Source organism: Pogoniulus pusillus, chromosome 3 (genome assembly GCF_015220805.1).
Source record: "Pogoniulus pusillus isolate bPogPus1 chromosome 3, bPogPus1.pri, whole genome shotgun sequence".
Lineage (NCBI taxonomy): Eukaryota > Metazoa > Chordata > Aves > Piciformes > Lybiidae > Pogoniulus > Pogoniulus pusillus.
Window position 1 is genome coordinate 27,021,477 of NC_087266.1, and position 25,330 is coordinate 27,046,806.

Sequence of the window (25,330 nt, forward strand, 5' to 3'; positions counted from 1 at the left end):
ATTTCTTCTAAATTTCTTCTATTATTCTACATAACAATAAGGAACATTAACGCAGTGCTCTCTAGGCTGGCTGAACTACAGAGCTATCTATAAAGCCCTTCTACAGCACAACTAAAAGCATAAATATCTTTGTATGTGCAGCAATTCTGAAGAGTAAAGAAAGAGTGTAAGAAAACAGATCTTTCCAGAAGGCAAATATAATGGATGGTTTTCATAGGCTAGTTATTTTGTGAGGTCCCCCTCTCTTATTTAACTGAGTAGGACTTCGATTAAAATCCACCAGAGACTGCAGTTTTAACATTTTCCAAGCATGAATAACACAGCAGGTTACACCCATAAAATCAGCTATGTGCTTATGTCTTGGCATGTTAGACAAGGCACAGCTTTTACTTCTTAGCGCACCTCATGGGGCCAAGATGAAGCATTTGTCAATGCAGGCTGAAGCTGTAGCTACATTACAATGTTCTTGTGCAAGAGTACTGAGGTACCCTTGAATGAGTTCTCATGGACACTGGGAAAAACCTACAGTAGCATGGAACACAGAGCAAACTCACTTATCATACAAAAGAGCAGTAATTATGATTAAAATAGTGTTAAACGGCTGAAAGCATCTGATCTGAAGCTATGTTATTTCACACAGCAGTGGGAACACAGCTTGTGTCACCACCACTGCCTGGGAGCACAGGGGAATGACAGAACAAACCTGAAAACCTTTCATTGTCCTAGCTCTCATATTCCAACCTAGGGATTGAGAAGTCCTTTAAGAAACACTTGGGCTTGAGATCACTCTGCCTAAGATCTCAAGGATGTGCCTACATAAGTCCATTCTTTAATCACCACCTACAACCAAAGCAAAGCTGATAGCAATCCTACTCACCAAAAGTGCTTTCATTCATCATCTCTGGTGGTGCCTGTTTCTAATTACTGATGCAGTAATTAATGATACCAACTTCCATTTCTAAGGTTATACAAAGCCAAAAGGATGGCTGTAAGGATGAAATGAAGGAGCTCTGCTCACAAGCTCTAGTTTCACTATGAGGTTAAACAGAGAGTAGGTGATACAAGAAGAAGCGCTTACTGAAACATGTTCACTCTGCAGTTAAGTATCTACGCAGTTTGAAAAAGTCTATTACGTTGTCCTTAGGTATATGTTTTGTCAAAAAATGAAGGAAAAATATAACCTCTCTCAAGCATATGAGGTGATCTTTTTTTTCATTCTTCATTTAGCAAAACATAGTTAAGCTGATACATTAAATTGATAAATTTAGTGTAAGTTAAACAGAGAAACAAACGTGCCTGAATGTGGTGCCTGTTTCTACTTACTGATGCAGAGAATGTCTGCCAAAGGTGACCACACTTTGAGCTTAAGGCAAGTGGAAGTGATCTGACTGCGAGGGTTCAGGGCACCTGATTTACTCACAGGTGCTGAGCACACACATACAACACAAATGCTGCTGCTGCATGGCTTCACTGTAATCTTTGTCCTTAAATACTTAAAACTAGAATTCCCAGGTGTAGACATGATAGCTACTCCAGGAGAAACTACCGATCAAGATGCAGAAATGGAGATGGCTGCTGGAAAGATCTTCCCACAAAATAACTGAGGAAGGAAGGAGAATTGCTGATCTCATTAGGGAATGTGGAAAACAGGTGTATTCTGTTAAAGTAAGCATGGGTGACAAGATGTCCTCAGTGGTTTTATGTTCTAATTTGTACAATTTACTCGAATTTATTTTTACTGCCTTTTATGCAGTTTTTTTAATGCACTTGTGTTTTAGCACCAGAACTGAGAGCTGAAGTCATACTTCTTGCGCTAGACTCTTGAAGTATAGAGGCAAGAGACAAAATGGTCTGAATTCTTAATCCAGTTTGAATAAGCAATTCCTTCCATGTGTGGAATAAATGCAAACAATCTGAGAGTTATTATAAAGAAATAAATAGGGTCCCAAATATAAAATACTGCATTTGCAAAGTCATTTTTCAGAGTAGAACCATGCTTTAAATAGCAGGCTTTTTTCTTTTGTTCCCCTCAAGCTCCAGTTTAAATTTAGATTATTTCTGAAGAGGCAAGTCTGGTAATGTATTAATATAAATCAGTAGGGGAAAAAAAAAGGCAGGTAATATTGTTTAAATTTAACATATATCAATAAAATTTAATAAAATTCTATTCTGTCAAAAATACTGAATTTGAAGGCTGGTATTTATGGCTACTTGGACTGAGTTTATTTTTAATCTCAAAGCAGAGATGTTTACTTGAGATATATTTTTTTAAAGAGACTTCTTTTGGGGGTGTGAATAAAACTGGTCTCCCCAGTACTGTCCACAGACACTTCTGAGCGTGGCTTTCAGAAAGTTAGACAAATAATTGAAATATCTGAAAGTTATAAACCCAAATCTGACACATATTTCAGTAGGGTGCTAGATATAGCTGCCCTCAGAAACTACTTCCATTCTAAAATATTCTGTGAGTCCATTATTTTTAGTAGGATTTAGTACAAATGAAATGTCACGACATGATTGAAGCAGCTCTTTATAAAAGTACATTGTCTCCAAAATACTCACCTTAACAAGTTCCATCACAAGGTACAACTCAGTTGGCATGTCCATCTCCTCTATCAGAAGTACAATATTGGGGTGCTTGACTCGTCTTAAAATAGATACTTCATTCTGGATCATGTGTTCCTGTCACACAAAATAAAACTTCAATGACTATGGCTTGCTGGGAAAAAAAATCACAATAAAAAAGCAGATGGAACTGGGACCTGCATGGATTTTTATTTTACTTTTTAAAGTTATTATATGTTGCCTTCAGCAATCTGGAAGGAATATGTTTAGAAACAACATCAGTGTAATAACTGAAAGGACAGAGAGTAGAACACAGAAAAAGAAAATGCCAGGAAAGACATGTTCCTGATGCAGAGAAAGTTAAATATGGAAGCTTCTAATTACTCACTTCTCCAACAAAGAATCTCTAGTTTTAAAAACATGATAGCATCGCAGAGAATCTATCATTGTGGATTTCAAAAGCCAACAGCCGCTTGGTGTAAAACTGACATAGCTTTGTTTAGCTTTGCCTACTCTTTAGCCCTGATTGGTGTTACAATCATTAGCACTGTTTTTCTGATTTCTGTACCATCTTGAATTAGAGAGCATATTACAGACGTAACGAGCAAGAGTGCCCACACAAACCGAACCCACCGGAGAACCAACACATGCACCTAGGAAGACACAGTGCAGCCTTTTACACTGGTATTTCCAGAGCCTCCAGGAGGCAGGCAAACACGTCCACCTAAAGGATTCTGTTACTTGCCAGGAAGAAGACAAATACCAATAGCTTTCCAAACTGATCTATTATGAAAACCGATCTTTTTTTGGGGAAAAAGAAGACTCTTTTGATCTCATGTGAATCTTGTACTTACTTTCCCTCTGCATTTACTTTTCTTGATTATTTTCAGTGCATATTCTCTACCAGTTGATCTGGAGAAAAAGAAAAGAAAAAGATTGTCTTTTCGATCACGTTGTCTATTTAGGTCAGTCCAGTTTACATTCATCATTTGAGCACAGCAGGTCTGGGCAAGAAAACTATTCTGTTTGTTTTGTCAAGACACAAAGCTTGGAATTGACTGGAATTCTGGAATTGTGAACTTGAGTCAAATTTATTGAGTACCTATGCCTGAGAAAAAAAAGCATTAAGCATTTTTGTGGTAAATGAAGACATTTCAATGGTTTTGCTTGGTTGTTTGATTTAAAAAAAAAAAACCCACATATTTTTTTCTTTTTTCCTTTCATTTTGTAGTAGTAGTTGTGGTTTTCTGTGAAAGTATTATGTAGTATTTACAGACACAAAGCTTTTCAAAATGAAACTTTTGTTTTCTGTTATTTTAAAAAAATAAGCTAAGGAAAACACTTTTCTTGTTTCTAATTAAAATGAAATGACATCTACACTCTACTTTCCATCTACATTACCCATCTACACTCACAACTGCTATAATAGAAAGAAAAAGTCAGACTCTGGAATGATGTTTAATGCATCCGGTATGTATATGATATTTATCAGAGTTAAACATGATCTTTATAGAACAGAATATGAAAGGATCTGGACACAGTATGAAAGTAGAGAAAATTAGTTCAGGATGAAAACACATTTCCTTTTAAGCGATTTGTTGGAAACCATATAATATTTATTACTCTCATATATCTCTATTATCTAGAATGCTAACACAGAAGAATAAGCTTGTAGACAAGTTAACGATACCAACTTCCATTTCTTAGGTTATACAAACCCAAAAAGATGGCTGTAAGGATGAAATGAAGGAGCTGTCCTCACAAGCTCGAGCTTCACTATAAGGTTAAACAGAGAGTAGGTGATACAAGGAGCAGCCAGGAAGAAAGGGACCTGGGGGTACTGATAGACAGTGGGCTGAAGATGAGGCAGCAGTGTGCCCAGGTGGCCAAGACAGCCAATGGCATCCTGGCCTGCATCAGGAAGATTGTGGCCAGTAGGACAAGGGAGGTTATTCTGCCCCTGTACTCAGCACTGGTCAGGCCACACCTTGAGTCCTGTGTCCAGTTCTGGGCTCCTCAATTCAAGAGAGATGTTGAGGTGCTGGAACGTGTCCAGAGAAGGGCAACAAAGCTGGTGAGGGAACTGGAACACAAACCCTATGAGGACAGGCTGAGGGAGCTGGGGGTGTTTAGGGTGGAGAAGAGGAGGCTCAGTGGTGACCTCACTGCTGTCTACAACTACCTGAAGGGACATTGTAGCCAGGTGGGGGGTGGTCTCCTCTCCCAGGCAACCAGCAACAGAACTAGGGGACACAGTCTGAAGTTGTGCTAGGGGAAGTACAGGCTGGATGTTAGGAGGAAGTTGTTGCCAGAGAGAGTGATTGGCATTGGAATGGGCTGCCCAGGGAGGTGGTGGAGTCACCGTCCCTGGAGGTGTTGAAGAAAAGCCTGGATGAGGCACTTAGTGCCATGGTCTAGTTGACTGGCTAGGGCTGGGTGCTAGGTTGGACTGGATGATCTTGGAGGTCTCTTCCAACCTGGCTGATTCTATGATTCTAAGAAGCACTTACTGAAACATCTTCACTCTGTAGTTAAGTATCTACGCAGTTTGAAAAAGTCTATTACGTTGTCCTTAGGTATATGTTTTGTCAAAAAATGAAGGAAAAATATGACCTCTCTCAAGCATATGAGGTGATCTTTTTTTTCATTCTTCATTTAGCAAAACATAGTTAAGCCAATACATTAAATTGATAAATTTAGTGTAAGTTAAACAGAGAAACGAACGTGCCTGAATGTGTACACAGCCTGTCAAATACAACATGCAAAGTAAGGCACGAACTGAAAACACCTCATCAGGAAACTGACTGGGCATTTTCACTGCTGCATTTAAGCGTGGAGAACTCCTCTGGCAATGATGTACCACTAAGTATTAATTTAAAGAAAAATGGGGACTCCAGTAAAAAGAAAAAAAACATTAGTTTGGTTTGAGTTCTTAGGTCAGCAGAGAGCAAAGGCAATCTGCTTTAAGACATCAAAGAAATTGGACTGAATGATTATGTTTGTTCTGGGCTCCTCAATTCAAGAGAGATGTTGAGATACTGGAAAGTGGCCAGAGAAGGGTGACAAAGCTGGTGAAAGGCCTGGAACACAAACCCTATGAGGAGAGGCTGAGGGAGCTGGGGGTGTGCAGCCTGGAGAAGAGGAGGCTCAGGGCAGACCTTATTGCTGTCTACAACTACCTGAAGGGAGGCTGTAGCCAGGTGGGGGTTGGTCTCTTCTCCCAGGCAACCAGCAACCGAACAAGGGGACACAGTCTCAAGTTGTGCCAGGGGAGGTAGAAGCTGGATGTTAGGAGGAACCTCTTGCCAGAGAGAGTGATTTGCCATTGGAATGGGCTGCCCAGGGAGGTGGTGGAGTCACCGTTGCTGGAGGTGTTCAAAAAAAGCCTGGATGGAGCACTTAGTGCCATGGTCTTAGTGCCATTAGTTGATTGGACAGGGCTGGGGGATAGGTTGAACTGGATGTTCTTGGAGGTCTCTTCCAACCTGGTTGATTCTATGATTCTATGACTTGGGAAAAAAGTACAGCCTGGTTGTTCAAGACTTAAGCAAGTTAAAACCTTCACATTTCTGTAGTCACCCACAAAGGATTTCAACGCTACAGACTCCAGAAATGGGTCACACTCCTTCTCAGTGCTGCTCATTGGTGCCTACAGTCGCAGATCAGTGATGGGACAGTCAGAGATATGGACACTATTTTAGAAGAATTGAAGGAGGAGGTAGGAGAAGGAACACTAGAAATTAAGATATCTGGGGTTTAAACTGAGACATAATATACCCTCTATCAATAGGAGTCTTTTTAAAGCTGCTTAGTTTCCCTAGGAATTCTTCCTTTCTGTCATGAGAAAGGAAATTGATGGTTTTTGTTGGCCATGGGAGACTCCATATACTCCAAAACATTGGGAAATCTGAGCTAGTGAGGAAATGTCAGAATTTGGAAGTATCTGAAAGTTAAAAATGAACACATATAAAAACATCACAGGACAAATTACATATACAATGGAGCAGATATGTAACGAGCAGCTGACAACTCTGACTGCTCTCTGTTTTGGTAAAAAGAAAATTAAAGCTAAGATAATGCAAATCCCTTTCCCTAAAAAGCTGCAGAACCGCAGGCTGTCAGCAGCACTGCAACTTACACGCCCGACAAAAATACACACGCCAGAAACGCGCAGCGAGACCAGCATATCACCTCTCACCTATCACTCAACCCAAGCAATAAAAAGGTGCCACACAAAGTAGGAAACGTGCTATAACTGGATAAAAATCTGGACCCCTAGCACTACCGTGGGGCACAGAGCTAGATGTCTAGTTAGTAACAGGCTCCATGATCCAGCCCCTGTCTGTTTTAAGCTTCTTTGAAGTTCACAGGATCACAGGATATTAGGAGTTGGAAAAGACTCCAGGAGATCATGGAGTCCACCAAGATTTTCATAGCACTGGGGAAGAAAATCTATCTGCATTATTTTTATGCATGGATTAAATGTGTTTGCGTGCATACGTCTATGTGCCTGGGCGTTCACAGACACGCAGAGCTGGATTTAAAACTCCTCACATGAAAACTCTGATTTAGTTTTTTGGATTCTACTTGAACTGTACATTGTCAGAGGGAAACGCCTGTGAATGCACTTAGAGCATCAGTGCACATGCACTGGTCTTCACAGCGAAGGAGAAGTATCCACATGATCAGCAAAGGTGTGTAACAACCAATTCCTACTTCCTTAACACCTCGTGGTGCTACTCCTTTGAAGTCTAATGCACACAGGATTTGTACGTCAGGAGAAAGTGGAAAAGTCCTCCACCACAGGTATCACCCCATTAATTCTGACTCGAAAATGATGGACATATCAGGCTTTGAAGTGAGGTACCTGTTTTTTGCTTTGGACTGTAAAGAATGTTTTTGAAGGGGCTTTACATGTACTGGCTTTAATTTACCCTCTGAGCCTTTAATTTCTGATTTCACACTTGTTACGGCAATGGCATACTGCTTTAAAAGTGGAAACTAACAGATACAATTCTACTCTAATTTTCAAACTCTCCCAAAGTAGTAACTTATGGGACTTATGGAATGGTATAGCTCAGAGACTGTAAGAGTGTCTCTCTAGGAAAAGCTGAATAATCATGCTACTTGCACACTTTTTCACTGGATACGTTGTACTGTTGGATCCTTCTGGGACTAGTGCGATAGACAAGAGGACAGGGAACAATTTTCATTTAAACTCTTGTGCTAGTATGGAGCAGGCTAGAATGTTTTGGTGAGAACTAGATTACAGGCTGTGAAAGGAAAACAATGGTGATGTCTACTTCACTCATAGGCTTGCTGAGATGTATAAAAGTAAGAATCAAACCATAAAAACACACTCAGCACTTCTGCTGGGGAACTGGCTGAGCTTCCTCTCTAACCTCACCCCTCTCTGCCATTTCTTTGATTAATCCACCTTGCTTCCTAAGCCCCTGGCTCAACCTCCATTCTTCCACGGGACTGGGGTAAGGTTGAGAGGGGTAGGGGGAAGGTGAAGGGGCAGTTGGGAGCCTCTCCTGGGGACTCAGGTTTCTGGGAGGGCTGTTGTGTTTCTGTATTACCTTTTACCTTGTGTAAATCTGTATATAACTGTATATACTGTAAATATCTGCTCGTATATTCTGCTAAACTGTAAATATAAGCTTCACTCAATTTCCAGAGCCGGCTGAGTCTAGTCTGGGTGATTTCCAAAGTGTGTGTGGGGGTGGGTAACACCCAAACCATCAAAACTGTCAAGGATGTTGTAATCAGTATTATTTTTAGGTGTGGTGAGACCTAGGTTTAATTTTGTTCATGTCTTTTCTCTCAGCTTGAGAAAGAGTTGTAAAGTGCACTCTGGCACATGAGACTATCTCGTGGCATAACTGGTATTTTCAGCTGAGCGTACCAAAACCTCAGCTCTTTAATTTTTGACTTGTAAGCTGTTTCTGTCAATCACTACTCACTTTTAGCTTGTCTTTTTCTCTTTTTTAACCTATATGGTTATGCCCATGTTTTTCATCAGGCATGCCCCCTACATATCTTTTACAGTGCTTTCTTGTTTTCATATTGCTTTCTTTCCTCTAGGTATTCATATCCCCTAGTTTAGTGCTCAGACCCTGGGGTTTGATCTAAACAGCTATCACCCTTCGAATGACCAGCTTCACCATGAACTCACTCTTATGCAGCTCTGGCCAAGTCCTGCAAGCACTCCCTCTCCCCAACAGCTGTCATCATGGTCTCTGACTCGTCAGACACTTTCAAATGCAGAGAGTCTTCTTCCAGAGAGACTCTAGTTTAAAACCAGCCATGCTAATTTATCATCAGCTGCCATAAGATGTAATCTTGACTATTTCTCTAAGATTTATATTAGACTCCTACAGGCTAAACAGCAAAAAAATTTAAAAAAATCTTTCTTTGAGCCCACAGGTGAGGCTGCAGTCTTCTCAAAGAGTCTCATCTGTAGGATATGGTAATAGGGGATATAAACCTTGACTTGTGGAATTTTATTATCAGACCTTGACATCTCTTTTGTTTGTTCTTTTTGACATCTCTGGCTCTAGCAATTTTACTCTCTCTACACTGCTACTTTCTAACATGAGCAATCTTATAATAATTACACATACAGGAACCTTTTGTCTTTTTTACTTCATGTTCTCCTGGTTTTAACAATACTACCAAAGGGCACCTGAAATTCTGCTCTGAACACGTCTGTATTTGTTGCCTACTTTTCACACTCCAGTATACACAGTTCAAACCTGGCTCATGACCCACCTGACCAGATTTAGAAACTCACACTTGAGCTAATCAACTTGGACTCCTTCATCAACACTGATGTTTGAGGTGACTTCTCTAATCTGTAGTGGATGTCTAAAATCAGTCTGCAAGTGTTATCATTGTCACCTCTTCACTGCCCTTCAGGAAAGGACACTGAGGAAGCTAGATTTTGATGTTTGCAGTGCAGCCTCCTAAGATTGGGTGGAGGTCCTATAATGGCACATAGTGGGCAAGCAGGAGATAGATGCCCATTTAATTAAACATGGTAGAGGTTACTCTTCAGTGTCAGACGGCAGCAGAGATGGATCCAAAGTCAGTTCTTTGTGCTGACCACCACCACTACACTGCTCACATAAAACTTCCTGACATCTTCTACATGTGAATTGTTTAAAAGGAGAGATGCAAAAACATACCTCAAGAAAAGGCATTTCAGTGCAAAAGAAAGATTTAACAAAAAGGATTGCTAAAATCATGTGGTCTGAAGCAGAAAAACTTCCACATATTAAACACATAAATAATTAAATTCATAGTTTTTCCCTTGGACTCACTCCTTTTTTTTTTCCACATGAGAGGGCATTAGTCTAGTTTTTCCATCTGGCATTGAGACATTACCTTATTACACGTCCTGTATTCTACAAATAAAGACAATCTAGGAGAAAAATTACATTTATGATTCATTTTACAGTAATAAGCATATTATCCTCCTCACCTTTCTATACACTCCTTCACAATAGCAAAATTTCCATCCCCTATAGTCCTTCCAACTTTATATCGTTCTGCTATCGATGCTGGAACCTGGAAACCTTCCTCCAACACTTCTGAAAGAATCATTAGTACATTTTTATTGTTAGTGAAGGAAACACAGATGTTGCACATAACATGCATTTTAAGTCTATGGTTTAAGGAGCCTGGAAACCATTCAGAATCAGTATCTCACTTACTGTACAGTGAAACCATGCTGCTGACATTGTATATACTCAACAGGTTTCACACAGATACAATAATGAAAAATAAGACTTCTGGGGGCTCAAACATACCACCACTCGAGTGTTACACAGTTTACCATTCCCACTGCAATATGCCCCCAGGACAAAACCAAAATTGTATTTTTTTAATTATGAAAAGGCCTCTGTGATCTGCACAAGCGCAGACCAGCCTCCAAAAAGGGCTGGAACTCCTTGACACAGCATGATTAAATATATGTACCAAAGAAGTCCAACACTCAAGCACTTATTTTATTACATCCTGTAAACTGAGACATCCATAAAACTCCTCATGTGCTAAGTGCTAGTCCTTCCCCCTCCCCCAATATTAAATATTTAGTTTTTAAACAAATGTTCTCAATAATACTACCTGGCATGCAACCTGGGCACCAGATGTTTAGGTAAAATTGCATTACACAGTGTCTAAGCATAAGAAAAGTAGTTTCATGTACTTTAGTGCTCCTTCATGTACCATTATTTTTAAATGCATTTGAAATCGCATATTACAAATACCTAACATGCCTCTAAAAGCTGACTTGTAATCTGCAGCTGATACAAACTGCTGTACAAATATCATAAAGTTTAAAAAAAAAAAGCCTCTCAGAATGTGACCTGAATTTACACTTTAAGACAGTACTTGAAACCATATCTTTGTCCTTTGTTCCAGTTTAGTTTTAGAAGTGAATGTGAATGTTATGATACAAGGAGGCTGAGGTTTGCCTGCATTCACAGACAGCATGAAGAGTTACTGTCAGGCAGGAGCATGCACACACATGCTCTCACATATGTGTGCATGTGAACTGGCAGTATTTGAGCTGACACTATCCCTCAGCCAACTTGCACAAAGCCTTCTACAGGGTGAGACTAATAATTCATGAGTAAAGACCTAGGACTGCAGCATTGTCTTCAGTATCATGACAGAGAAGACAAAAAATGACTGAAATAATCCAGTCAGCACTGAGCCACATGCAGAACTAGTATCTCGAGTATCCGGTAACCAAAGCACCTCTGAACAGCAATGTCCAGATCAAATCTGATCCAGAGTGAACCTGACTGGTTTGCTAATACCGATGAGTCTCCTCACGCAAAGCCATCCAGCCCGCAACACTCCCACCTTCTCCAGCAGGAAGAATGACTCATTTCCGACACAGCTGCTGTTATCACCACATTGACTGCTTTGAAATGTCAGCCTTCAAATGTTACCTTCTGCAGGTCCATCATTTTCATCCATAGAGCTGCAAACTTTGGTGGATGCTAATGAGGTAGAGGAGCCACTGTGTTGGGAGCTCTGGAAATAGGAGAGACACAAATGAAAACAGAGGATTTTTAATGAGCAGGAATACCCGCAGCACGCTCCCGCTGGACAGATGTCCCAGAGAGGCTGCAGTGGTCCCTATGTAAAGCATCACTTGGCTTTGGTGGAGGCGTATGTGGATGCTTCGGAAGATTCCAATTTTTCCATTGAAACGACACACTTGGTACTCCTGCGTACTTGGGCATATCCCTGATCCATCGTGTGCAGCAACGTGCAGTGACACTGTTGTGTATGGTCCACAGGCTTCTCCCTGTTCCACACACATTTTGCCAGAGAAAACTGTGGAGCTGCATGCCCTCTGCAGGCAGGAGTCCGCTTCCTCACCACCACCATTAACGGCAGGCACTAGAAGCACAAACGTTTTTTGGCTGAAGCTGGCTGTGTTACGGGCAGAATTCCTAACTTTCATAAACCTCATTCTGGTGAAAACCTCTACAGCTGTGTTCTAAAAGGGAGAGAGAATTATGGCACTGCATGGTGAAAATAAAAGGTCCTGGTGAATAACTGGCATCTTTGTAAAAGCATCTGCTTGGATATTCCTCACTCGAGGTGTGAATGCACACCTTGGGGTTGCGTTCTTGGTGCAGTAAGCATCTGTGTCTGCTCATGCAGTTAAGGAGGGTAGGACAGTAACTCTATAGTCTCTAGGAGACTTGTAGCCACTCAGCTTCGATCTCAGAAGTATAGCAGGCAGCATCTCACAAGAAAAGCCTTCCAAAGCACCTACCAATGTTTATCAGTAATAATGCATGGGCTCTAGGCATGTACTTTAGGACTGTACTGCTCCATCATACATCTAGATGGGTGAAACTACACATGAGATGGACTGGATTTCCACCAAAACCTTCATCCTGTGCTGCATGATGACTGTATAAACATGTCTTTGGGATTTACCCATCTTCAAGAGAAACCAGGAAAAGCTACAACTTTTAACAGCGGTCCTTTAAATTTACAGCAAAAATGAGCATTTTCTCAGGTCCTTGCACTGCAATGCGAGAAGTACTCAGAGGATTTCTAAAAAACCTTTCCTAAGCTCATATAATTCACATGCTATGAGATTCTAAAGTGATTTAATTACTTTCTTCAACCTATATATTACATAAAATTTAGGCTGTACTGTATGGAACCTTTAGGTCCCTATCTGTGTTTGCAAAGTATCTAGATGTCCACAGTCTGGGTGCTAATTCATGTTACAAATTCTTTGGATGATTTCTCTCTTCTGCCGCCACAGAGTGCAACCAACAGCTGGATCATGAATAACTCACAATGCAGCAGTTGGGAATTTTGCAAGTGCAAAGCCAGGGAGAAGGCAATCAGCAGACTTAAAAGCTGGCCAGTGTGCTGAGTTCATCTGAATAGACTAACTTTTAATTCCTCCCGTAATAGATTAAGGTCAGATGATTTAGACAAAGGCTGAACTTGGCCTGGTTTTCACTAAATAATCCCAAGAGCTTGCACATCCCTTCTACAGAGAGATTCTTTGGGTTTTGGTTTGTTTTTTGTTTTTTTTTTTTTTTTTAAATCAACTCGTGCTCATTCTTGTCCCAGCATTTATTCTGAGCTTTGATCAGAATTAAAAAGTGCATTAATCAGTTTTTGAACTATTTTGCTGCCTCTTAGCAAACAGAATTGAGCACTCAGTGACCTGATGCTGTTCTGTAAGATATTGCTGCTCTTGGTTCGTGATTAGGATGTGTTTATGTATGTGCCATTGCTATGCTAAACTCTGTGGGACATCTCAGTAAAAACTTACCTCTGGTTCATTTTTGAACAAATGAGCAGGCGAGGATCAAGGTAATGCTAGCAGTTCTCATGCCTGGAGAAGTCACTCTCAAAATCTATTTTTATAAACAAGTAATGAAGAGAATTGTTTCCTTTACACTCCTGCTTGTAAAATAAGCAGAAAACCACGTTTTCTCTACTCATTCTGCTGCATCTATTTGTTTTCCCAACAGGCATCCAATTTCTTCTTTTTTGTGCCCCAGAGTATTTTCTTAGAGGAATTACAGTATCTTCAATATTTGTTACATATACAATCAGGAAAGAAGCTTTACAACATTGTAAGGGGTACAAATACAAAAAGGTTGGTGCTAGATTTTCAATAGGTTATCAAACAACTACTTCATTCAGCTTTTTGCCTCTTACACTATTCAGCAGATGTTAGGGCAAGACTGCTGACTGCACACCACTGCAGCTTTCTGTAGCAGCCTGATGGTCTGTTTATGGAGTCTCATACTCATTGTTCTCATTCGTGAAAATGTGAGATGTGAAATCCAAGACCCAACTCAGCGGCCACATCTCAAAATAGATGCCTAGAGACTCAGATTTCTAACTGGGAACCTAACTTCTTCAGGACCCTCAAGATGAAGTTTAACAGCGAACTATGACTGCTCATTCCTTCCAAATTTAGACCCCTTTGAGGGGCCATTTCAGCAGAGCACTTCAGCAAGTGCTTCACTTTAAATACAAATAGTCTTACTGACCTACACACATCTGAAATTCATTCCTAAACATGTCTTAGGCATAGCTCCCTAAATTTGTATTAAGCCTAGATTTAGTTGGAGACATGGAAAGAAAAAGTACCCCACAAAAAAAATTAAATCAAACATCCATCAGAATTTTAAGTGCCCTTAACTCTATTCTTATTGACACTACTTAAGGATTGGAAGAACTAAATTGGTGCATTAGCACGATGTACTACACAACAGGTCTATAAACAAAGCATACAGCCCCTTCAGTGAAATGTGTGTGAGAAGCACCATTGTGTGAGCAGAGGCAGATCTTGCTAGAGAAAAGGAAGCAGTTGCTAAGAATGTATTTACTAAAAAATGCATACTAAGGTTTAAAAAACTTTAAACTTCAATATTTTAATGTTAATTGAAAAATACAAAGAAAAAAACAGACTTCTCATTACCTTTGCTGAGCCCCTCCTATTAAAATAATGTAAAAAAAGAAATCCAGAACTTCACACTTGCATATATTCACCAAGTCTGCTGATAGGCTCCCTTTCACAATTAAAGTGATGTTACTAGGCAAACAGGACACAAATATTTTAGTCTTTATTCAGTTCACTGGAACAACACATCGGTATTTATTTATTTATCTTTACTTCAGCTAGGAGGCCATTCCACTTATTTAGACTTTAATTAGCTCGTTGTTCTCACAAGCTGAAAGCCCTCCGGGTCCAGCAATCCTTGTGGGTCTCGGTGTTCCTTCCAGTTGGCTTGCCAATCGTGAGGCAGTCTGCCGTGCACACTGTTGCTCTCACAGCTGTGGACCCCATCAGGGACATTGCAGATGGGGAGGAGGAAAACCAAACTCTAAGGAAGAATGTAATCTCTTCAACACACAGACCTTAATGCAATTAGCTGTTTTAATTTTAAGAGATGCTGAGGTGCTTGAAATGTCATCACTTTTACCTAGATTTAAAGGGGTCCAGTTACACAGGTTGCCAGCAAATGGCCAATTTTATGGCATACCTCCATAAAAGTGATGGCATTAAAAACTCCAAGTCTTTAGTGTAAGGATTTCGGATCCTATGCAGGTTTATATAACAGATGGCCAGCACACCACACATCTCAATGATGTGAATGGAAACATTAGCACTATAGAATTTCATTCGCGTCTCACTGGGAGATTTATTTAGCAACTGCTTTGTAAATAGTTTGCATCTCAGTGGAAATTGTGCTAAATCCATGAAAAAACAGGCAGTAAAATATTACTGTAATTTCTCTCTCCTTGTACTCAACTTTGTCCTAAATTAATCTTAAAGTCCCATTCCAACCAAACAGCAGGAATTATTCTTGTGGGCTACCAGTATCAGCAGTTATGAAAAGAAACTTAAACAAGTAGGACTTGGAAGTTGGTTAATGTGATTCAGATTCCTGAATCTTAAACCCCAAACACTGAATTGTATTTTCCAAACCTCTCAAAACCTTTAGTATCGCATATGGAGCCTACAAAGTCTCTCAACAATAGATTCCTTTGTATTTTCCCAGCTTGAAGGAAGCATCTGGATGAAATGTGAGCAACGGAAATGCACACAGGTGTAATGCTAAGTTAAGATCTCACATGGAGTTCTGCTCTTTCAAAAAAGGGCTTAACGAAATGAAGATTAAAATTAGCAAAGTGTAAATTCAGGATGGAGGCTCAGGATAAGGGAATTATTTACATTGTTAAATGATGCTTCCTAAGATTTTTCCTAATACAAATAATTGTACCAAATTAACAAACAAACAAATAAACAAACACAAACAAAAAAATAGAAACAAAAAAAACAACCACCAACCAACTAAAAAACCCCCACAACAATCCCCCCGCCAACAACCCCCCAAACACCCTCCAAAAGAACAACAAAATCCCCAAAAGAAATGAACAAAATAAATTCCCCCCAAACCCACAAAACCCCACCCCCCCCACCCTCAAAAAACTACAACACACAAAAAGCTATGCATGTCAGTAACAAATGTAAGATGAAGTTCAACTCAGCACAGATAAATAGCATCAAACCTCAGATTATAAAGTTAAGCAATGATGCTCACATCTTCTGGAGCCCATAGCCAGTGTTAAGTCTGATTACAAATAATCTTTGCAAGGTTGCTGGAATGAATTCCTCACATAGTCAATTTTTTAGCCTAAAAAATTACCATGGTTAATGCTAAAATAAAGACAACTGTCTCACCCAGGTATTGTCCCTGAAGGGCTCAGAGAATTCCTTCTAGCACATCTCTAGAGAACAAAAGAAGACAAACTTGTTTCTTTTATTACTTAGTTTAGAAAGAACAAACAGGTTGTACTGCAACTCCTTCTCCCAACTCCACTCAGTGAAAAATGGTTTTGATTTTCTTTGTTTACATTTTTTGGCCCAGCCAGCTGAGATGGGAAAAACATTCTCACATAAACAGTACAGAGTTGGCAAAGGAACAGCTTCATGGAGAAATATCAAATCCACAGGTCTTATGTTGAAAGAATGGAAGCCAGTGGAATTCAACATATAGAAAGAGAAATGATGCAATTGTTTCTTCTCAAATTTGGCCACTGCACTAAACTGACACATAAGATTTAAATTAATAAACTGCTTAATCCACTAAGGAAGGTCCTGTTTTATTAGACACTTAAGAGAGCCCCTACAGAGGGAAACTGTATGTTTTCCTTCATTTATGCAATTCAGAATTTACACAGTTTGAACAAGAAATAAGTTTAAACAACACAAGCAATAACCCTGTGTTTGTTGTTCAGAGGTTGTGTTGGTTTTCTTTTTTGAGGGATTGGAGAACAAATGAGAGAGACAGCAAGGAAAAGGAGCTGACAGACTGAAGTTAAATTTTCAAGCTGAAGTACTTTGGTTCATTAGGATCTTCTTATTAAGCTGCAGCTTTGACTGCTTGTACACTCATTTGATTTGTGTAACGAGACAACACTGAGAGACTAACATAGCTTCCTCTATGGTATTTAACAGTAAACTTAAATCTCTTAAATCAGCAAACTTAAAATTCCAGTAGCTCCTAACAGCTGCTTCTAAAGCTGAGCTATATTTCAGACTGTAGGCTCATGCAACCTTTGACATGCTCCAGAAAAGATTGATGATGCAAAAAAAAAAAAAAAAAAAAAAAAAAGTAAAAAAAAAAAAAGTATCAGATTCATGGTATCAGAAATTAATCTGTCAGTGCTGTATCCATACTGCAGTTAAACATTAGAAGTTACATGTGCAGTGATGCAATGTGGTTTCCTTTTTCCTTTTCTGCAGTTATACACAGGTAAAAATGCCCACTGAATTAGAGAATAACTACTGAAAGATCATCAAAGGGAGTTCTTATGTCTTTACCTAATTAGGGGCACTGCACAAGTACCACTTTTATTTTCAATCTTAACTCGGTAGAGACAAAAACCTCAATTATTTTGTTTCTGCTCCACCTCACTTTTACCATATTGTTTCCTTTCTATGCTTCTACACTTTTTTCTTTTTTTTTTTAAAGACCTATTTATTAGCAATTAAGAAGGCTTAAAAACCAGAACTTTAATCAGGCTCTCAGATTCCTCTAGGAGGAGAGTGCCTGAGCATCAGCTGAAGTATCAGACTGGCAGATGACATCTCAGAAATCGTAACATCTCTCTTCCCCCCCTCTGCCAAACAACAAAAAAAATAAGGCTATAGATACATACTATTTTTAGAGTGGAAAGATATATTAAGAAAACAAGGTAGTTACTCTAAAAACACTGTGGGTATGTTTCAGTAGTCCTAGTTTTTTACAGGAATATTTTCTTAATACTTGTCTCAAGAGGAGTGCTGCTGCTGCTAAGTTGTCAGCAGGGAGCTCATACCTTCCTTTAAATAATCTACTAATTTCTCACTCCATACCTCAAATCTCTGTCATTGCATACACACAAACTCACCCATACACAATTCAAGGCAGGTATATTTCCTGTCTCCAAAAGACACATTAGAAATCAGGCTCTTCTGTGAAGGACCTTTTACATCTACACACTAGAGTCCAGAGTTTATGATTTAAAAAGCATCTGAACACATCTACTATTTAAAGGAACTCACCAGAAAGCATGAATCCCATATGCTTAACTAAGCAAACTGTTAAATAGACAATGCTGATCCAAAATGAGCAAGCAATACCAACCACAAGCATTTGTTGGTTTTTTTTTAAGTCTGTTAATCATGGTTTTGAAATAAACTCACTGAACAGTGGGTATTTTTTTAAATATATTTATTACATAGCTTACAATAATCTACAGCAATGTTAAATCTAGCAAAACAACAAATTACAACCAGGATGATGTGGTCAAATATGAAACACAAGTACAACACAGTACGGTGAAACAATGGCACAGAAATGAAGGTGATTTTCTTCCACTGATTATATGAAATAAAACATTCATCAGCAATTGGTTTTGCAAGTTTTACTTTTTTTTTTTTTGTTGATAAATCAACAGTTTTGGTTTTGGTTTCCTGCATCACATTAATACAAAAAGGGCATCTTTTAAAAAGCAAATATCCAAGCACTTTTCTTTACAAAAAATAATTGTATGCGTAGCTTTTAAAAAATCTTAAAACTTATGTTGTAAATGTGCCAATATTTACAGCATCGTAGTGCAACTAACAAAATGAAGAGGCCTTAGCACAAACATCGTTAGCTCCTCTTTCACTAGCGGCCAAATTCCAAAACACCGTATTGCAGGGCAAACCACAAACTAATTACCTCCAGTAACATCAGACAACAAGTACACACTGAATACAATACAGCTTTTTTCCCATACTTCACTGCTGAGGGTTAATTTAAGCAAATCTGAATATCATCGACATGCGCAAATACAGACACTAAAATGTATACAATACGTACGTGTGCACCGCGTGTGTTTTTAACCCTTAGCTAGCATGTGCGTACACAACACATGTATCTACATACCCATGGCTTTCCACTGAGAATTAGGGTGCTCAGCTAGTCTGAGATCAGGTGCAAGGTGAAACAGGCACACCGAGCCAGCTGAAAGGTGTTACAACAGCAAGTGCAGCTGAGAACAGCCTCTGCTGCTTGCCAAGCCCTGCATTTCGAATGGAGAGGTTTCCTGGTGGGTAGCACACCCATCTCCAAAGAGTATGATAGCCTCTCACTTGCTTTGCTCTGCATGTAAAACTACAGGTGGCTGCACGACATAAGGCTATTTATCTATAGATCACTCACAGTTACAAGTTCTCATGCTGTCACTAACAGATAAACTGAAAGTGAAGCTTAAATAAAGAACAACACTCTTGTGTTCAGTTGTATGCCATTAACTGCATGGAAGAAAATGCACAGACAACATTAATCTAAGTAGTCATCAAGTCATGAGGTAATTTAGCACCATAAAGATTTTCTGTTTGCTTTTGACAAAACAGTAAACTTGCATTGATCTGTTAATCAACATTTAGAATTGGAGAACATGTTTTGTAACGCGCTGCACTAAAGAAAGTTTGTGTGTCAGTGTGAAGTGTGAAACTGTAAAAGCAGAGGCTATTATTTATTTTGATTGTTAGGCCACATAATCACAACTAAGGTGTTCTTCAAGGCTGTTTAACATTATGTGTCCTTGTAATATGCATTTATAGCTACAATATTTATGCCCTAGAATTTTCATTTTACAGCCATATATGCCCTGTGAAAATGGTTTAAAGAGAAAAATAACTAAATGTAGTGTGCTGTCTCTTAATTATTCTAGAAACTCAAAAGCAATTTTCCCTTTGGATAAGGAATATTAAAAATTTTACTCATTTCAACAAAAGAAGTTTTACTATTGCATGCCTTTATATACTGCAGAACAGTGCAGTTCCAGAAGAGACACAAGTCTGAACATGTCAAAATAATGCCGTTTCAATTTTTTGATTAATGTTTTGTCTGTGTATATATACTTGTGCATATGGTCCTACCCTTCCCACCTGGTTTTGTTGCTAATTTCAAACTGAGTGGAACATAGCCCTTGTTTGTATGTGAGATCTCTGAAAACTGTACAGACTTCCCCAGGGAAGCTGCTCAGCAAGTATAGGTTGGTGCAGCACCACTGGCTAACAGAGCTGTAGCAAAACTTACCAAATGAACATCCTTCCACCAATACATTCTCCCCATGTATTTGTTTAAAGCCACAAATGTGACATAACTGTGCACGGGTTTCAAAGCCATTAATCTACATATATGTATGTGTGTAAATATACACATTCTGTGCTTCACCTGTGAACTGTTTTTTGCATAAAGAAGAAAAGAGATTACAAAAACAAACAAACAAAAAACAACCAGAAAGTTGTAGAAAGCATTAGGGGAATAATCACAAGTATTCATAAAGTTCAAAGGAAAGCAAAGCATTCAAAATCTATGTCAGACTTTGCAGCTACATTGTAATGACCTTAGAGTAGGCACAAATAACGCAGCATACAGAGAACTCTAAGAGGTTCAAACACTATAAAGCGCTTAAGCAATTCTGTTATTTAATGAAGTTGATGAAATCTAGGAACAAACTTGCTAACAGAACTACAGCATCAAGAAACACAATTTCAGTTTCACCCATAAACTTAAACCTTCTGGTCTTGCTCAAAAGAAACATTTCATTTCTGCTCATGTATAATGGGAATTACATTCCACACGAGAAAGAATCTTGGAGTCTACAAACAGTGTACCTTTTCAATCCTTAAGAGACTTTCAATCCTTAAATGAAGTATTAATGATACATACTGCCCCTGAAAAGCCCCTTAATACAAGTCATATGTTTTAATGATTAAATGTTATGGACTAGCATATTCTCTAAAACAGTCTTGAGAGAGAACTTGCTATGATAACAGTTACTGATCTAAGGTCCATTTTTCTTTTGCACAGCTAAGCAAAGCTGCACGATTCAGGTTTGCTGGCAATCTGCGCTCTCTCCACAGAACAAACATGCTTAATAAACTGACTTAGGCAGCAGTAGCCTGCGTGGTAGACGGGAGGAAAAATAACATTCCTGGATTTTACGTTCTCTACAGGAGAAAACAATTATTAAAATGCCATTTTTTGTTCAGGTCTGCTGGAGCACTCTGCATTTTTGGAAACTGATACCAATGCATCTTTGCATAATATGCATTTCTCGGGATTAAGTAATATATTTTACACAGACAACCCCTCAGAACAGGCGAAAATGCAAGTAACTTCACAGCTGCAAACTTTTTCAGTACAACAGGACATCCCAAAGAATGGGATATGGGTGGGACTGTTCCTATTGCTGGGAACAGTTTTAGATCTGAAGTCCAAAGCAGGAATGACAAAACATGCATTTCAAAAGGATTGACCTAACTGCTTCAGTAGACTTGCCAGATCAATGACTTTCGCTTCAGGTGATACTGGAACCAAGTATTGAAAGCAGAAAAGGTAAGCTTTGTGACTTTGTGTTCTGCTGCTCTTTTTCTTTTTCTCTTTTTTTTTTTCCCTTCAAATATCCTCCATAAAGAAAATTATATTGATACAGTGAAGTCATAACATCACATGCCAATATTTCCCAGATGCCGAACCTTATTCTGGACAAATCAGTGTAAAGAAATTACTTAACTACATTTAAAAGTGAGTATGCAGCAGCTATTGATTTGCTGCTATTAAATAAATTACCTGATTTCAAAATATATTAAATCATCACTAAATTGCTCAAAAATGTAATCTCTACAGATTTTTTTGAGGATTAGAATCACACTGTTTTCTGTTTCTAAAACCATTAGGGACTGAAATATGGAAAGAAAAGGTGTGAGACAGGAGAAGTGTATGATCACTACAGTATGGGTTTAAATACAACAGATACATTTTAAAGCATTATGCAGCGTAAGATAGGAAATGCTGCTATTCTAGAAATTAAAGTAGGCTAAGATTCTCACAATAAAGCAGCAGAAAACAAATAGTATTAGTAGCTGTTTGTTAAGTAACTGATTATAATGCGTGACCTACTTTAACACTAAAGGAGTTTTGCATATTCATGCTGTAGAAATGACGACCTCAACAAATTACCAAAACAGAGAAATTAGGTCAATAGGAGGATGATTTACAGTACCACTACTTCTGTAAGCTTTGATTTTAAAACGCATAAAATGTCATAATACAGCAAATAAAAAATGATGTTCCTGTCCTTAACAAGTGAAAATAATCACTAGTTTCTCAGGCGAAATGTGCTTTTCCAAAAGGTGTCATCATATGTCTGTCAGATGCTGCTGCTAGCCAGCAGGTCCCCACACCTCCTCATTTAGAAATCCGTCCATATTTACTTGCAACACACAGATGCTCATTATTAACAGCTCTTGCCAGGTAGAACACTCACATTGCCTGTGAACATCCTTCTGTTTAAAGTCATCCGATGGTAATGCAGTGAAAAGAACCCGAACACTGCTTTGAAAGCATTTACTTTTTGTCTCATGACCACAAGGGATTTCTTAGTTTTCTTTTCATTTAGACAAAATGACTAAACTTAGAGAGCTCCAAAATGTGCGTATTGGGATCAGACAGCATGGTGCAGGCAGTTTAATATGGCAGGTTTTTTCTCTTTGCATTTTACCTACTCCTTGGTAAAAGCAAAGTATTCATTAACTGTTCATGTCAAAATGACTAAAGATACCTATGGTAAAAATAGAACATATAATCAGTACCTCAGATGGTAATAAGAGTGCTATTCATAAATGTACCCACTCTGGATTTGTGCGTTATAGTCACCTTATCCAATCTTTGTTCCTGAAAGTGTGCACAATGCTGTTTTGTATTTGATAGACATTCAATGGCTCATTCATTGAAAATTCTTGCATTAAAATGCAGTGGTAAAGACAAACATCACCTCTCCCCCAACCCCAGAAGAATTAATTTGGCCCCATCTTTTTAATATTAAATATGCAAAACTCTTTTGTGCGACTCACTATTACTGTAAATTAGCAGCTATTCTCTTTAAAAATGTTAAACCTTCACCGTATCACAAACCATAAACATTGTTCCATTTTCTCTTTTACACTGAGTCTCCTACTGAATCCATATCATCCGAAGAGAGTGGGCGATACAGGTCCTGTAAGATGAAGTGCAGTATAGATTTGTTTATTGTGTTTGATTTGTTGCACTGCAACTCTCATACTATTTCTGTTACTGTGCATCAGAAGATACTTATCAACATAAAATACACATATGCTATATACCCAGAATTTTTGCTTAATGTCATATGATTATTTTTAATCAGCAAATGGATGGCTACTGAATAAAGCTGGAGTTTCAATGCAAAACACTGTAAGACCTGCAATTTTTTTTTGTTTCTTCCCTATCAAACACTACTAAACCAGTATTTAATCTGGTCTGGAAAGTCTTCTAAGAGCTTGGAAACCTGGCAATATGAATTTAATTTTAAAGGGAATCCATTTCCTTTTTTTGCTGTCTCATAAGCAGCAAGAGATTGTATATAAGTAAGTGCTTACCTTACATAAGGTAATCAAAACTTGCCACCCACTGGTGAAATAGCATGGATCCAGCAACACTTGAGCCCCAGAATGCTGACACTGAATATTGCCATTACCTATACTGTACCGACAATGGTATCTCTTCACCACAGTTTCTCTGTGTATTATGTGTAAGAAGAAAGCATGTAAAATGTGAAATCTCTCTGTCACTGGCTGTTCCAGACGGTAGCCAAGCAACCGGCACATGACAGGGGAGGCAGAGTCTGAGTGTACAGATCCACGTTGGTTTTCCAACACCCACCTGGAGCACCCTCTGACGAATCAGATAATCCTCAAACGCCAGAGGTGTTACGGGATGATACACTGCCCTGTGCAACCTACACAGCACAACAATCCTCACCAAGATACACAACAGAACCAAACGAAAAGTTCAGCAGAGAGAAGCGGTAGCAGACACAGTACTATCTTTTTAAAGGTGAATTAAGCATTACTGGTGGGACAGAGGCACATTGAGTAGACAGGTACCCGGCACATCTCATAGCCAACCTCTTACACCTTTAAGGTGTTTTGGGGGATCCTTTAAGTATAAGACATATTTACAAAATACAACAAAACAAGACAAAATATTAGAATATATGAGAATGGGATGGTTGATTGAGCCCCAGCTTCATGGTTGTCCTTGTTTGGGTGTGTTTTAGGGTTTTTTCACCCCTTTTTCTTTTTAATCAGAGGAAGGTAAGATTAAAAAAAACCCACACAATCTCTGAAAGCTATACTACAAACCAAGGGCTACCCAGAATGCTTTACAAATATTGGTTTTACAAAGTTCTCAATAATTTGTATAGGTTTATGCTTTCCTTGCAGGCACAATACAAGGGAGATTTAAGTCATTAAGTCATGCTTATTCTCCATGTATGCTGCCACTGAGGCATGTTATAGCAGACATGTTGGAATGGCAGAGAGAAAATTAGATCTTAACTACATTACTACTTTTTAACGAATGTCTACACATGCAAAAAAAAAATTTTAGACAGACAAAACTGTCTCACTCTGCATACTAACTACTTAATTAGTTATAAAAACTCATTTGGGCAGAAACAATTTTGGAATTTTTAATATACAGTACCAAAAAAGGAAAAAAATCTTTATTTGCTAGGAAACATAACACCCCAAACTGTTCAGTAGTATCCTCCAAGTGACTGCTTATCCCTTTGCATATATAAAATACATATTAAAAATCTTTAAAAATGTATTTGTGAGGACTGACTTCTAATATTTAGGGAATATATTTGTGTTTATTCTAGGAACTATATGGTTAGAATCAAAATAAAGCACAGAATCATATTCTGTGTGTGCTTCACATATTTTTAAATATCTGCAACTTTAAAAATTTTTTTCCTTTCTGAAAGAACTTTTCTTATCCATAATTAGCCAAAGACCTGCCTTTCTGAAAAAATATGAGGAGAATCTATTTTGGGTTTTTTTTTTGCATAGATTAATAAACCCACAAAACTAAATTTAATTATTTATTATTCTGTAGCCTCTGGAGAAGAAAGAAAAACACTTTGTTTTAAATGGCAAGCAACAGAGAATATGGTATAAAGTATAAAATGTGTCCACTTTAATTGAAGTAATGACTCTGGTTACAAGACAGTGGAAAAAATAAGCTCATAGGCTATTAAAAAGGCTGGTTAAATAAAACATGGGGGTTGCTATTATGTTTATTTATTGTCATGACTGTCATGTCACCTTTTCTGAGTCTGTGCCATT

The 25,330-nt window shown here is 38.5% G+C and overlaps 1 protein-coding gene across 4 annotated transcripts in view; it reads right to left on the reverse strand.

The window, feature by feature from the left end:
* DCLK1 (doublecortin like kinase 1) overlaps positions 1 to 25,330 on the reverse strand; it is a 265,632-nt gene that overhangs the window by 44,392 nt on the left and 195,910 nt on the right. For 3 of the 4 annotated variants that reach the window (XM_064173100.1, XM_064173116.1, XM_064173107.1), the window contains 4 exons: positions 11,529 to 11,613; positions 10,052 to 10,160; positions 3,420 to 3,477; positions 2,563 to 2,682 (listed from right to left, as the gene is read on the reverse strand). In XM_064173100.1, the coding sequence (XP_064029170.1) occupies positions 2,563 to 2,682; positions 3,420 to 3,477; positions 10,052 to 10,160; positions 11,529 to 11,613 (372 nt within the window). Of the gene's footprint in view, positions 1 to 2,562; positions 2,683 to 3,419; positions 3,478 to 10,051; positions 10,161 to 11,528; positions 11,614 to 18,339; positions 23,179 to 25,330 lie in introns of those variants that run through there. The other variant, XM_064173125.1, reaches the window with a different exon arrangement.